The sequence below is a fragment of the Hemiscyllium ocellatum genome, chromosome 23, assembly GCF_020745735.1.
Source record: "Hemiscyllium ocellatum isolate sHemOce1 chromosome 23, sHemOce1.pat.X.cur, whole genome shotgun sequence".
Taxonomy (NCBI): domain Eukaryota; kingdom Metazoa; phylum Chordata; class Chondrichthyes; order Orectolobiformes; family Hemiscylliidae; genus Hemiscyllium; species Hemiscyllium ocellatum.
Genome location: NC_083423.1, coordinates 17856428 through 17871472, shown reverse-complemented (window position 1 = coordinate 17871472; position 15045 = coordinate 17856428). Strand labels below are relative to the sequence as shown.

The window sequence follows — 15045 nt, the reverse complement described above, 5'->3', positions numbered from 1 at the left end:
TCCATATACCAGGCCCTTAGTCTGCAGAATTGAACGAGTCGAGCTTCCTAAATAACAGCATGAAATGCTTACCCCCACTCAGACTACTGTTACAAGCAAATTTGTTCAGGAGCATGCTTTTCTCTTGTCGCCACTGAAATAACTCCACAGCGACTGATATCCCCTCATCACGTATCCCTTTATGTACATGTAAAGAGTCCTTGATTCTCATCCAGCTGTCAGTGAACAGAACCTCTGACACTTCTCTCTATATTTTTAAAAAATGTTTTTCATGATGCCTGACACTCGTGTTTCATTTTTTTTTCTTTTCCCCACACTACCACCTAACTGTGGTACCAGGTGACACTTCTGTTTGATTTTATTTTTCTTTTCTGTGCTTATTTTTCTCCCGCACCCATGTGATTCTCCTCTTTTTTTTCATTTTCTTTCTTTTTTCTTAAACCCCCACACTACTGCCTAACTGCAGTAGTGCTTATTTTTCCCCAGCACCCATGTTGTGTGTGTGAGGTGTGAGACACAAGGTGCGCGAATCTTTATTCAATTTCCACCACCAGGAAGAAAGGAAAACACCCGGGTGGCCAGTGACAAGCACTGCCCTTCACAAAAGGGCAATGCTGTGTGATCAAACAGTGAAGGGGAGGGCAGGAATTAAATCAAAATAGAGTTGGAGGGGGAAATAATACACTCCACTCCCTGCGGCACCCACCTTTCCCTGAACAGCTCCAGGGTGTTGGTGGAGACCGCATGCTCCTTCTCCAAGGACACCCAGGCTCTAACGTAACTGCGGAAGATGGGCAGGCAGTCGGCCCTAACGACCCCCTCCACGGCCCGCTGCCTGGACCTGTTTATGGCCAGTTTAGCCAGGCCCAGGAGCAGATCCACGAGGAGGTCTTCAGGCCTGCCCTCCCTCCTCCATACCGGGTGACACTTCTTCTGTTTATCTTTTTTTTTAACCCCCACACTACCGTCTAACTGCGGTAGTGCTTATTTTCCCCAGCACCCATGTTGTATGTGATGCTTCTGTTTATATCTGTCAGACAAGACTCCCTGATTGGGGTGTTAATCTGGTCCAGTCAGGGAATGCATATTGTGTGCGGTCTACTTGGCTTATAATCACTACAGTGATGTTTTATAACTCTCGTATTGGAGATTTCTTTCATCTCTCCCATATGCTTTCAATCTTGAGAAACATTTTTAAAAATGTTTCTGTTTTTGACATGAATGTGGTTTAGTTCAGGTGTCTCATGGTGTTCATGTGATGAGGACCTTTTGAATCCTATCTATCAGTAGGATAGTTCAAATATTTCTGCTGTAGTTAACATAGCACAAAGAACAAAGAAAAGTTACAGCCCAGGAACAGGCCCTAAGACCCTCCATACCTGAGCCAATCCAATCCACGTCTTATTTTTGTGCCTAGGTGTGATGGTGCCATGTCTCTTTCTAAGCCTATCTGAATTTGAAAATGAACTTTTCTAGCTTTTCCTGCAAGATGCAATGGAGTATTTCACTCATTGCTCTACATGGAGTTTTGTTTTTAAATGTTTTTAGTATTCATGTGTGTCCTACCGAATTACTTATTCTAATTTTTCTAAATTATTCTATATTTCCAATCTGATATCATTACAATTTTAATATGTTAAAGGGGCTATATCAAGGTGATTTATTATTTGTATTGCCTCCAGGAAGCTGGTGACCATACTCAGTTCTGCTGGAGGAATCTTTTCTCCTGTATCAACCTGCTGCGTATCCTAAACAAGCTGACCAAATGGAAACACTCGCGTATCATGGTGAGACTGAAGATTAATTTGTTTTGTGGGTTTGTAGGTTACCACAAGCAGCATCAGGGATCCCAGTAACGATGGCACATCCACCATGAAACTTGAGCTTAAACTTAAGTGCAATTTTTTTTCAGTCGTGCTGCACCCTCCCCAGCCCCATCACCTCACCCCGTCACCATAGAACAGTCCTGGGTCAGACCGTCTGGCCTTTGTATATGTATTATCTCTACTTAAGATCACTGAAATAAATAAATAGTTGGTTCACATTATAGATCTGTCATTTGTGGAAAATGAGCCAGTCATGCCAATGCCAGCCCATTGTCTATACAGAGAAACCTCAATTATCTGAAGGACACGAGCAGGGAGTATTTCGTTTGGTTAATTGAATTCCGGATAATTGAATGCCGGAAAGCATTGTTTAGCCAAACATTGCCAGATAATCCAATATTTGGATAATCAAATTCTGGATAATCGAGGTTCCTATGTACAATGCTAAATGTGTGCTTAATGCCTAATCTCATTGTCGCCCTTCAGACCTGGTGCAGGGAAGCCCCGATGACACATACACCTTCACACAAGACCCTAAAATGTCTATTGTGAAATCCCATGGTTGCGAATGACACTAACCCTGTTAATTCTTTTAGTACAGAATGTTCACTGGTTCATCCCTGGATTGCCTACCTCTTCTGCTTTATCTCTAGATGCTTGTAGTTTTCAAATCAGCACCAATTTTGAAGCGGGTGCTCAGGACGAAACAGGCAATGCTGCAGCTCTATGCACTGAAACTGCTCAAATTCCAAACCAAGTACCTGGGCCGTCAGTGGAGGAAGAGCAATATGAAGATCATGTCAGCCATCTATCACAAAGTGCGGCACCGCCTCAATGATGACTGGGCATACGGCAATGGTATGGTGAAGACCATTTGGGTAGTTAACCTAGATCAACATTGTACACGATAGACTGGCCCAGTAGTGATGTGGGACATTGAGGCTTCTGGCAAGGCACTTACCTGTGTAACTAAGGAGAGAGAGCAGTCAATTTGCACACTGTAAGATCACACTAAATAGCTCTGATTACTTGGTTTAGTAATGCTGGTTGAGGGATAAATATTGGTCAGGTTTATCGGACAGCTCGCATGCTGCTTTTCCAATTGTGGTTATGGGTTCTATAAAGTCCAGCAGAGAGAGGTCCTCAGCTTAGTGGCACCTCTGACAGTGCAGCACTCTTTTTACTGGCACTGTCATTTAGAGAGCTGTTCTTTTTTCTTTTAATAATTATGCGTGCTCAATTCTGACATCATTCACAGAATTCTGGGATCTCGAGTATTTCCAAGCCCAGTAAGTTGTGACGTCTGTCTGTCTTCCTGCAGATATTGATGCTCGACCCTGGGACTTCCAGGCAGAGGAATGTGCACTGAGAATCAATATTGAGATGTTCAACAACCGGCGCTATAGTTTGCACCACAATGACCTGGAATTTGCTCCAGTGGACAACTGCCTTCAGAGTGTCCTGGGCCATCATGTCTCACTGCCGGAGGATTTCCACTACAGCTATGAACTCTGGTTGGAGAGGGAAGTTTTTGCCCAGCCCATCCGCTGGGAGGATCTTCTACATCCTCTAGCTTAATAAGAACAGCTAATTTCCTAAGGAGATGCATCTATGATGGTCTGTCTTCAAAAGACTTCTTTCAATGAAAAATCCATCTCAGCAGTCAATTGGTGTTTGGTTTTTAACTTCATTGCATGGGAGGAGTGATTTTACAGCTTCAATTATCCCCCAACATCCCCATCAGGCCCTGCGTATTGCCACCCAAAGAGCCTGGTGTGACTGAGTAAATGCCCATATCTTGGGCTGAGGTTGAACTCTTATGTCCAACTGAACCAGGGGATAGGCATCATTCAGAGGAGACCGTCTTCCTACCCACTTGACTTGACAGATTGAGTACTGAGTGGATCTTGATGTGTGTTTTTACTGTTGAAGGCTTGAGTTTGCACAGAAGGGGAACTGGGTTCACATTCACTGGTACACTTGATGTGGAGGGGTCAAAACAATGTTGCACCACCGTCCTACCCACTCCCCCCATCCCCAACCAATTCTATTAATGGTGTTTATTTCAAAGTGATTTACAATCGACGTGCACTGTGGCCTGGCAAGGAGCTAACACAGTGCATTGGACGATAGTTGTGCTGTAAAGCTCTGTGGATCAGAGTCTTGGATGAGTTTAATGCAGAGCTTTGTGCTCCTGTCTTCTTGAGGGGTATCCTGCTGCTCATTAAAACTGTGCCACCCAGCAGTGCTGGCCAGGATGGGTCAGAGGAGATGATGGAACTGTGAGAGACAGTAAAGTTCCTGATGCTGAAATACTTTTAGATGATGCCTGGGAATCTTAGCTGGGCAGTGCTAATGGTCTCCTATGAATAAGGTTTTTTTTGAGTTTCCCTGTTTTATTTAAATACATAACCAGTCTGTCCCATAACCTGTTAATGTGGCATTGTTTGTGTCCAGGGCCCTGGCAGAATTGTGACTTTTTTGCAGCTTAGCTGGAGCAATGTGTTAACTAACAACCTGGAATGACCTTCAGGGCTTTGGTTCAATGTCCCATCCAAAGGATTGCTGCTCTGCCTCAGTACTGCACTATTGGCAGCCAAGATTGTGTTGAAGTCCCTGGTTGGGACTTGAACCCGTAGCCTTCTAGCAAGGGTGGTACCTCTGAGCCAAGGCTGACACTATTGCACCAACTCTCGGTCAACTTTCTATTTCAGAGCGAGCAATGTAATTATTCAGCAATAAGTCTGTTTAAACAGCAAACAGTCTGCAGAATCTACATCAATCGAGTCTGAATTTTGTTTCTTCCAGTTTTTGCATATTTGAAACTGCAGTGTAGAATCATGGAACGTTTGCAGCAGTTGTATCTGCAACAACCAAAAATTAATCAACCAACCTAATCTGACTTTCTAGCTCTTCCAGTTAATGGCACTTGACATGCATGTCAAGCTGCTCTTTTTAATTAAGAGTTTCTGTCTCCACTACCCTTTCGGGTCATGAGTTCCAGACTCCTACCATCATCTGGGAGAAAAATGGTTCCATATCTTGCCTCTAATCTTCAAATAACAGCAAAGTATTACAAATGCTGGGGACGTGAAATAAAAACAGAGCAACCTCAATTATCCGAATACCGATTATCCAAAGGAGATCTCGAGGTTCATTACATCAAAGATGTGTATCCAAAAGACACGATCAATATTGTTTACAGTGATTAAAAGTGCTTCCAAGAACAGTCTTGGACTGATGGCAGCACAGGCACCCTCCCTAAATGACTGACGTCTCTCTGTCTCTCTGTCCACACTTTCCCTGGATTTCTACATAGGCATGTATCCTAAACCCTCCTTCCCCAGATAATCTCTCCAACATTGTCCTGCGCAGGGCAGAGGTTGAACCTGGCAACAAGTTGCAGTAAAAAGGGGTGTGTGTGTGTGTGTGTGTGTGTGTGTAGGAGCAGCAGCAGACTTGTTGGCCAATCCGGCTGCCCTGGGGAGGGGGCTGACAGGGGTCACACAGGGGGTGGAGTTGGATAGGGGTTGGGGGCAGTGTTAGATGGGGTTTGGGCGGTGTTGGAGGCAGGCAAGGGCTCGCATGTGCTGTGCTGCTGCTTGTCTTCTGAACGGGGAGCAAACTTAATAGAAAACTCTGAGCCCCAAAGGAAAGGCATTAAATCGATTAACCAAATAATAAATTATCTGTACAAAATACTGCCCACCCATCTCGTCTGGATAATCGAGGTTCCTCTGTACTAAGATACTCAGGACTGATTGATTGTTTCTTTCTCCATAGATACTGAATTGAGTCATATTGGACTCAAAACATTGACTCTATAGATTTAACAGCATCTGTGGAGAGAGAGAAAAACACACTTCATCCAGCATCCCCCTCCCCGCCAGTCACTAACCTCTCTACTAAGGTTAATAGGCCCTTTCCATACACTTTGTCCAAGCCCCTCAAAACAGTATTATCTCTCCACCACAATGCCATGAATGGAGGATAGTTACATAATATAACTTGGGTATAAAATCATTCCCAGTCACTGGACAGAATTGATCAACTGGTTCATTCTGCCATCACTTCCTTTTTTTTTGGTGGAAAAAATATCTCCGAATGCTGCTCAAAGATTGATGGGCAGCCTTACGTACTCAAGGAGATGGTTTGGCCCATTTTCTCTGCTTCCAGTATCTGAATGAACTATCAAATTGATCATGCTGCCTTCCCCCCCCCACCCCCATTGTTTTGTAAGTCTGTCATCCTAAACAATTATTCAAGTTCTTTAAAATTGAATCTGTTTCCACCAACCTGTGTACACTGAGACCCAGATCATCATGTCCTGCCACTTTGAAAAATTCTTCCTGACATTGACCTATCTGACATTTATCTTAAATCTGTCATAATCTAGGAACTGACCATCCCATAGACAATTGCACACAACACCATTTTAATCCCAAACTCAGTGACAGCAGTCTATCAAAACCCTTGATGTTGAACACCACTGTTAAATCTCCATTTTTCAATCTTCACGAAGGAAAACTATTCCAACATCTTAACTTTCTCATCATAAATGATTTCTTTCATCCCTGCTACCATTCTAGTTAATCTTCTGCATCCTCACTTTGACATCTTTCCTATTAGGTAACACTCCGAAATGGATAATGTTGTTAAGCTGGGGCCTAACTAGTGAATTGTGAAGGTTAAACTTTGATTAATATTCAGACTACCATGTGTAAATTGTGGAGTTAAGCATTAGAAACGTATTGGAGTGGAGAAGATAGGTTTTGAGTAAATGATTGTACAACCCAAAACACGCACAGTCCTTAATATTATGAAACAAGTAACAACTAGTCCATGTAGGTGGCTATGCTGCTCCTTCACCTTGGATTCATTTCTCCCGCAAGTGTTAATCTAGCTACCCCTTAAACATAACTACTGTTTTCAATTGCACTCTGTGTTGGAGAGTTTGACATCCTCATTGCACTCTGGTTTAAGACTTAACCCCACAAAGTGTTGACATGCAGAGAATGTTTCACATTAAATCCTTTGATAATCATAAAGAGCTCTTGTCAGAAAACTCTTTGCTCTCTTTGTTTTAAACCCATGCTACTCCTCATCCTGCGATGTCATGCTTCCCACAATGCACCATCCCTATTCATGATGTCATAGCAGACATGAGCTGAAGGATCTACCTTACAAACAGCTATTCTGGAGCTAAAAAAGATCGTCCGGTTGGCTGGGCAGTGGTAAGTTATAGATTGTCCAGACATTTATTGGGTCATTCCGTCTGTAAACAAGTGAAAATCAATGAGATGGAAAATGAATATGCAAATAGCCACATAATAAGGGTGTGGTGAGGTGACAAAAATAATCCTGATTTGTTTAAAATCCATGCTTCCAGTTTTATGGAACAACAAATTCCAAGAATTGCCATCATTTTGGGATTGAAAGATCTATAGGTCTGTCAGCACAAATACAGGTACACAATCCTTTATCCAAAATCTGAAAAGCTCTGAAATCCAAAGTTCTTTTCGCAAAGTTTTTTTTTCTGTATTAACAAGGTTGTTTGGCGTGCGAACGGGTGACCCAACACCACACCCACTCGACCCACATCACTCAGATGTGACATGGCAGCATAGCCCAGTGCTGGCAGGCATCAGTTATGTTTTAGATTAGATTACTTACAGTGTGGAAACAGGCCCTTTGGCCCAACGAGTCCACACCGACCCACCGAAGCGCAACCCACCCATACCCCTACATTTACCCCTTACCTAACACTACGGGCAATTTAGCATGGCCAATTCACCTGATCCGCACATCTTTGGGCTGTGGGACGAAACCGGAGCACCCAGAGGAAACTCACGCAGACACGGGGAGAACGTGCAAACTCCACACAGTCTGTCGCCTGAGTCGGGAATTGAACCCGGGTCTCAGCGCTCAGAATAGTTACACGTGGGTCTGCTGTTCAGTAAGATTTTTTTTATCTTACTGTGAAAATGTCATTTATTCCGAAAACTGAAAAACTCTGAAATCCAAAAAAAAACTGGTCTCAAGGATTTCAGATAAAGGATTGTGTACCTGTACAAGCTTAATAAAATTTACTTTATGGAAGGAATTTATTCAGTCCATTGTATTTGTGGTAAAATGATGCAAAACTGTCAGGTGTTCTTGTTAGCTTGACTTATCCTAGCTGAACAGGTATTGTAAGAATGAAGCTCTGTGTTAGCATTTTATTACTTAAGGTAAAAAAAAACATACACCTACTTATTTATCTCCACATTTCTACTTTACAACCCAGACCAGTGATTTTCTCCCTTCAGTCCGCATCCCCCAACCCCAAATGTGCAATGTCTGCAACTCAGATCAGAAGTCACTTGACCTGCAAACACGCACTGCAAACGTGTCCACTCTGGATTAGCTTGGTGTCCAATACATTGCAGCAGCAGCACGTCACTGAGCCTGCCATTTCTACTAATATTTTGTTCAATGTTGTGATTAAATAACTTTAGTATCTCTGCTCTTTACTCTTTATTTTATGTCAACATATATATAATAATGCACCTAACAAACTACTTTTAGCAAAAAGAGAAAAAAAAACGACGAGAGACTTGAACACAAATGGAATACCTTTGGTTTACTATAACAACTATAAAACTTAGCAATCAGCTGTTTTTTATCAGCAAGGACAACCAAACAGCCCCCCGCCCCACCTCCCCCTGTTTGTTGGGAATTAATTTAAAAGGCTGTGAGTACAGGATTACAAACCAACTTGATATAAATGTCAAGAGAGTTTACAAGTTAGATTACTGCATCTCTCATTCCTTAAAACTAATTTTTCTTTTGAATGTTTCTGGTAATATCGAGGCAAAGCTCTGCAAACAGCTTCATTTCTGTTTTTTTTTCCCCACTTATTGAAGGAATAATCCTTAAATAAAGTGATGAAAGATGTTAACAGCTGTGCTTTCAACAAAGCTTACTCTCATCAGCATCAAATAAAAGCAAAATTTAGCACTTTCACAGCACTGTCTTTATTCGATTCCTATCACTCTGTTCAGACCTCATTACAGCCTTAGTCCAAACTAGGACATTCTATTAGAGATTTTGGAAGTAGGTTTGCTCGCTGAGCTGAAAGGTTCATTTCCAGATGTTTCGTTCCTTACTAGGTAACAGATTCAGTGGACCTCATGCAAAGCAATGCTGAAAATTCCTGCTTTCTATTTATGTTTGGGTTTCTTTGGGTTGATGATGTTATTTCCTGTGGTGAATTCACTTCCTGTTCTTTTTCTCAAGAGATGGTAGATGGGGTCTAACTCGATGTGTTTGTTGATGGAGTTCCGATTAGAATGCCATGCTTCTAGGAATTCTCTTGCATGTCTTTGTTTGGCTTGTCCTAGGATGGATGTATTGTCCCAATTGAAGTGGTGTCCTTCCTCCATCCATATGTGAGGATACTGGTGAGAGAGGGTCACGTCTTTTTGTGGCTAGTTGGTGTTCATGTATCCTGATGGCTAGTTTTTCTGCCTGTTTGTCCAATGTAGTGTTTGTTACAGTCCTTGCAGGGTATTTTGTAAATGACGTTAGTTTTGCTCATTGTCTGTATAGGGTCTTTCAAGTTCATTAAGCTGCTCTTTTAGTGGGTTGGTGGGTTTGTGGGCTACCATGATGCCAAGTAGTTACATCGAGTTCTGGAAATGTCTGGAAATGAACCTTTCAGCTCAAACCTACATCCAAAACCTCAAACTGAGCTACAAATCTTTTCAAAACTAGCTACTATCAGAGGTGATGTGCAAGTGACATCAAGGCAACATTTACTTGAGTATGGCATCAAGAAGCCCAAGTAAAATTGAAGGAGTTTGAAGCAAAATTCATCACTGGTCGGAATCATACCAATAACAAAGATAGATCATTGTGTGTGTTAGAGGTTAATCTAACCTAGGGCATCACAGCCTAAGTTCTTCAGTGCAATATCCTAGGGTGTCAGTGTTTAGGTTTGAAGTAGAAAGTGATGTTCAATTCCATTCACGTTGCTCAGATCATGAGGGAGTCTGTGCCCACATGCCCAAATTTTGTATAAGGTTTAAGCTTGGACTGCTAAGTGGCATGTGACATTCCTACCATGTAAGAGCTCAAACAATGACCATTTTCAAAAAGAGAATGCTTTAACCCTGTCCCCCTGACATTAAGCTGCTATACCATCATTGAATACCCCACTGTCAAATACCAAGAAAATACCGCTAACCAGAAACAAACTTGGTCTAACCAACAGTGTAGTTGTAGATATAGTTGCTGATGATACTACAGAGTTAAGCAATATTTACAGCTCCTCAGATACTGCAAGGAAGTATGCAGGAAGACCTGGACAAATTCAGACTCGGGCTGGTAAGTGGCAAGGAACATTCAAGCAACAGAATAACATTGTCATTGCTGAATTCCATTGACTAGGAGATCGTCTGGGCCATATATTGTCATAAATACAGTACAGAAGAAAGCCTCTCAATCCTTTGAGTTTGCATTGGTCAAAAACAATCATCTAATCTAATTTTCCAGTATTTGGCCCATAACTTTATGTTATATTGATAAATCATTGCAGAATAGTGTGAGATCTTGTTTATTGTATCCAGAATGTTTTCACTGATCAACGCCTTGATTCACATGAACAAACTGCACCCTTAATCGTCCATGTTACATGTTTTGCCTTAAAGAATTAATTAATCAATGAGTTAACGATTAAGAATAAGGCACAGACTCTCAATAGTTATGGCTTATCCTAACACTTGCATTTAAATCAGAGAAATAGGACCTCAAAGATGCTTCACATACAGTAATGTATATCTTAGTGAAGTAGGTGTTTTTGCACCCTTTGGGTAATGCTAAGGGAAACAAACAGAGTTTCCCAGGAAACCTCCCCACTCATAACTTCCTTCTAACAGGAGGATCAGGCTGAGGAAGTAATTGGGTCAAGAGAAGGTTTACCTGGACAAGAGACATGCCATTACGAGCTGGCCCTGTACTATTAGGCCTGATGTCATTCTGTGTTAGGCACCCTGACCCTTATGGGATGGACTGTCTGAGTGACTTACTCCCCAACACCCCTGACCTCGGCCTGTTAATTAGTCGTATCTTTTCAGCTTTCATAGCGAAATCTATCGCAGGCCCAGCAGCACAGGGCATAAACAACTGCCTTGATTCAAGACATGGCATATTATGCCCAGCTGGGCATTTCCAGAGATCCTGCTGGCGCCGTTAAACAGACAACAAAGGACCGCGGATGCTGAAAATCTGAAATAAAAGCATAAAGTGTCGGGGAAACTTAGCAGATTCTGGTAGCATCTGTGGAGAGAAAAAAAAACTTTCGAATCCACTATGACTCTCTTCCCGAGACTGAGGGCACCAGTGGAGCTGCTTAAATCTCAGATGCAACAACTTGCATTTTATAGCGCCTTTTTGCCTCCCTTGGAAGCATTTAACCCCCAAGGTACCCAGTTGTATTGACTTCAAACAATTGTCAGAGAAAATCTGTGAATGTAGCGCCTTCCTGAAAGGGTTTCTAAGGAGACGGGCTGTCAACAATCAGCTTAAAGCTGGCTGCACAGGGACAGCTTGTTCCTGCGGTTCTTGATTGAGACTCCTGCGGTTGAGTGATCAGCTCCGGCGTCAGGGACACACAGAGGGAGAGGGGTAGCAAAGCCCCTTCGCTGCTGGGGCTTGCTCCTTGTCTGTGAGGACCCTGCAGTGACCTGCGCTTCTTCCCTGCTGCAGGTTCAACCCAGTTCAGTGAGCGGCTCGTCGGAGACGGAACCCTGGACACCACCATCACCGCCCCGTGAGGCACTTTCAGTAAGTGGCTTATGCCCAGGCAATTGTTCCCTGAGGTAAACAGAACTCCATGATCTAGAGTGTCAATGTTCAAAGAAATGACAAGTACAGGCGCTGACAATATTGGAAATGTATGGGGCAGGTTAGCAAGGGAAGTCTCCCTCTCTTGCCTACGGGATTTAAAGTAGGGAACATGGATATAAGACAGTCATTGGGTAAAAAATGAGGTCTGCAGATGCTGGAGATCACAGCTGAAAATGTGTTGCTGGTTAAAGCACAGCAGGTTAGCCAGCATCCAAGGAACAGGAAATTCGACGTTGAATGAAGGGCTTATACCCGAAACGTCGAATTTCCTGTTCCTTGGATGCTGGCTAACCTGCTGTGCTTTAACCAGCAACACATTTTCAGCTATAAGATAGTCATTGGCAAATTCATTAAAATTCAAGAGTTTAGTACGACAGATGTAGTTATGGCCAGATGGATTTCAAGGAGTAGCTACATAAACATGTTAAGGAGAAAGGGAGAGAAGGATTAGATGATGGGTTGATGAGCATAAACGTGGAGTTATTTTTAATCATTTGTGGGATGTGGAGTCACTGGCTGGGCCAGTTTATTAGTCATCTTTAACTGCCCCAGAGAAGGTACTACCACGAACTGCTGCAGTTCCAGAGGGGTAGACACAGTTGCTGTTGTCCTGCAGGAAATTCCAGGAGTTTGAACAGCAAAGGGCAATACTATTGCCAATCAGGATAGTTTGTGGTTTAGGGAACTTGCAGGTGGTGGTGTTGCAGAGGGACAGGTGTAGAGGCTATTCATTCCCTCTAGCTTGTTCCACCATTCAGTGAGATCATGGCTGATCTGTGACCTAACTCCATACACCTGCCTTTGGTCCATGTCCCTTAATACCTTTGCTTAACAAGTAAAAATCTATCTCAGATTTAAAACTAACAACTGAAGCAGCATCCATAGCATTTGTGGGAGACAGATCCAAACCTCTACAAGTCTTTGTGTATAGAAACGCTGACTACCATCTCTGCAGAATGGTCTAGCTAATTTTTAGATCCATGCATGTGTTATGCCTGACAGCTGGCAGGTTTGGACAGTGCTGTTAGTGAAGCCTTTGTAAATTTCTGCAGCGCATCTTGTAGATGGTGCATACTGCTGCTACCATGCATTAATGGTGGATGAAGTGAATGTTGAAGGTAGGATCCCAATCAAGGGGGGTGCTTTGTCCTGGTGTTGAGTTACCTGAGTGTTGTTGGAACTGCACTCTCCAGGTAAGTGGAGAGTGTTCCATCCCACTCCTGAAATGTGCCTTGTAGATAATAGGCAGGCTTTGGGAATCCAGAGGTGAGTAATTGGCCACAGAACGCCCAGCTTAGGATCTGCTTTTGTAATCACTGCACATGTCTAGTCCAGTTAAGTTTTTGGTGAATGGGAACTATTTAAAATATGAGGTTTTCAGAGGTGTTGATGTACCCCAGTGAGGGCAGTGTACTGGATAGATGTGATGGTACTGGATACAGCCTTTGAAATGAGCTGAAGCTCAAGGTGGGTGGGGAACAGGAGGTCCTCCTGGAGACCACTGGAGAAATAGAGTCCAAAGTTGTCACAGTGGAGGGTTTTAACAGAAGAAGCTCGAGGTAGAGGTGGTGGACCAGGAAATAAAGCTGTTGATGTAATGTCATTGATGGGTATATTCAGTTTTTACCTGTGTGGGTGGATACTGTCCCTGTCCACTTTTTTTCTTCTAGGATATGGCTGCCTTTGAACAACACTAAGAAGATACTCTCTTTGACATCTACGCAATTTTGCAATGGTACAGTATTCATTCATCTTTTCTGTTTTAAAGGTGTTTATGCTTTGATGGAGACAAACTCCCCCCCATCAGTTACTTTTCTATTGTATCACTAATCCCTGTCTCTATATGGGACAACAAGGGTCAACTGAACCAAAGTCTGCCTTCTCTTTGATTAACTGGCGGGATATTGATTAATTGACAACTTCCTTCTCCTATCTCTTTCTTCCAAATTTCCCAGTGGAATTGAACAATAGGCTTCTACAGCATCTTGTGCTACCCTTGCCTGGGTTGCTTAACTGGGTGGGGATGGGGTGGGCAGGAGCAGGTAAGGATGCTGGTATGGTGCCATGGCCCTGCCAGTTTCTGTTGGGTGTGGGTGCACTCACCTGTGGGCACTCTCCACAGTGAGTGTCCACTTGCTTGGAATGAAACTGAGGTTGTCCACTTCTGTTGCAGCCCAGCAAAAGCAAAAAGGGAAAAGGAAAGGCCCACAGTGCCAAGGCCAAGAAGGAAAAGGGCAGCAAGAAGAAGAAGAAAAAGGACAAGAAGGATAAAGGTTCCAAATCCGAAACTGAAGTTGATATTATGAGCCCAGCAGCCATGTATAATCTGTACTACATCTCTCACAATGCCCCTGACAGCCTGATCTTCCGAGGCTTCTCCTGGTCTGGCGGTCAGAGAAAGAAAGGACGAAAGTGAATTGGCTAAATAAATAAAAAGATGAAAAAAAAACAGAAAGAAGGAGATATTGAATGTTTTAATATGTTACAAATGGGAACAAAAATTCTTTCTCAGTCTGGGCTGAACTTTGAGGGAACACTTCACTCCAACTGGCTCAACTCAAGGCAGGGTAGGGACAGACCCACTGGCCCTGGGTGCTACCTGATATTTTGGTAAGCTGGTCAAAGCCAAAGAGGAAGGAAGGGTTGTAATAGGTAGGGTGTTTAAAAAAAAGGAACAGAAAAGTGATTGCATTTTGTCAGTAAACCAGTATAAAGGGATGTAAACGGGGCTGTGCTAAACTGTTGGAATGCCATTAAACAGCAGTTACTCATTGACTTAGGGATGCATTTAGTATCTTTCCTAATTTAAGGGCAATCATCGTGCCAAAATTTTCTGTCTGCTACCAGCAGCAGCAATTTCAATTTATTTAGTTAATTCAGGAAAATTACACAAGAAGTATAATCAGCAAAATGTGAAGTTTGAGATAAAGGACGGGTACATAAAAACTTGTTCAAAGAGGTGGAGTTCAAGGAGGATCTTAAAAGACTAGAGATAGGTTGAGAAACAGACTTTCTTAGAGACGTTTAGGCTTATGCATTGTAGTATTGAGGGATTGCAGTACTTTCAGAAATACCGCCTTTCATATGAAACATTTAAATTTCAGAATTTTTGCCTCTGGGTTAAACTGAGGCCCAGTCCAGCAGTTTAACTTAACATAAATGCTCCCATGACATTATTTGAAGCACAGAGCTGCTCCACAAGTGGCATCAATAACATTTACCACTTAAGTAATACTCACAAAGTCAATTAACTGGCTTTTTGTTTTACATATATATATATATATATATATATATATATATCAACTGCCACATTGATGCTTAAAATAACAGC

The 15045-nt window shown here is 42.6% G+C and overlaps 2 protein-coding genes across 2 annotated transcripts in view; both read left to right on the top strand.

The window, feature by feature from the left end:
• The window catches only part of LOC132826576 (striatin-interacting protein 2-like), a 40904-nt gene extending 37423 nt beyond the window's left edge, over positions 1-3481 (top strand). Inside the window, exons 19-21 of the mRNA XM_060842533.1 lie at positions 1683-1787; positions 2480-2684; positions 3148-3481. Of these exons, the coding sequence (XP_060698516.1) occupies positions 1683-1787; positions 2480-2684; positions 3148-3404 (567 nt within the window). The 3' untranslated portion in view covers positions 3405-3481. The remainder of the gene's footprint in view (positions 1-1682; positions 1788-2479; positions 2685-3147) is intronic.
• A 3509-nt stretch (positions 3482-6990) lies between these two features.
• LOC132826861 (small lysine-rich protein 1) lies at positions 6991-14130 on the top strand. The gene is made up of 5 exons (XM_060843119.1): positions 6991-7060; positions 11574-11651; positions 13385-13449; positions 13888-13948; positions 14009-14130. The coding sequence occupies exons 3-5, from the start codon at positions 13447-13449 to the stop codon at positions 14128-14130; spliced, it is 186 nt and encodes a 61-aa protein (XP_060699102.1). The 5' UTR covers positions 6991-7060; positions 11574-11651; positions 13385-13446.
• Positions 14131-15045: the final 915 nt, after the last annotated feature.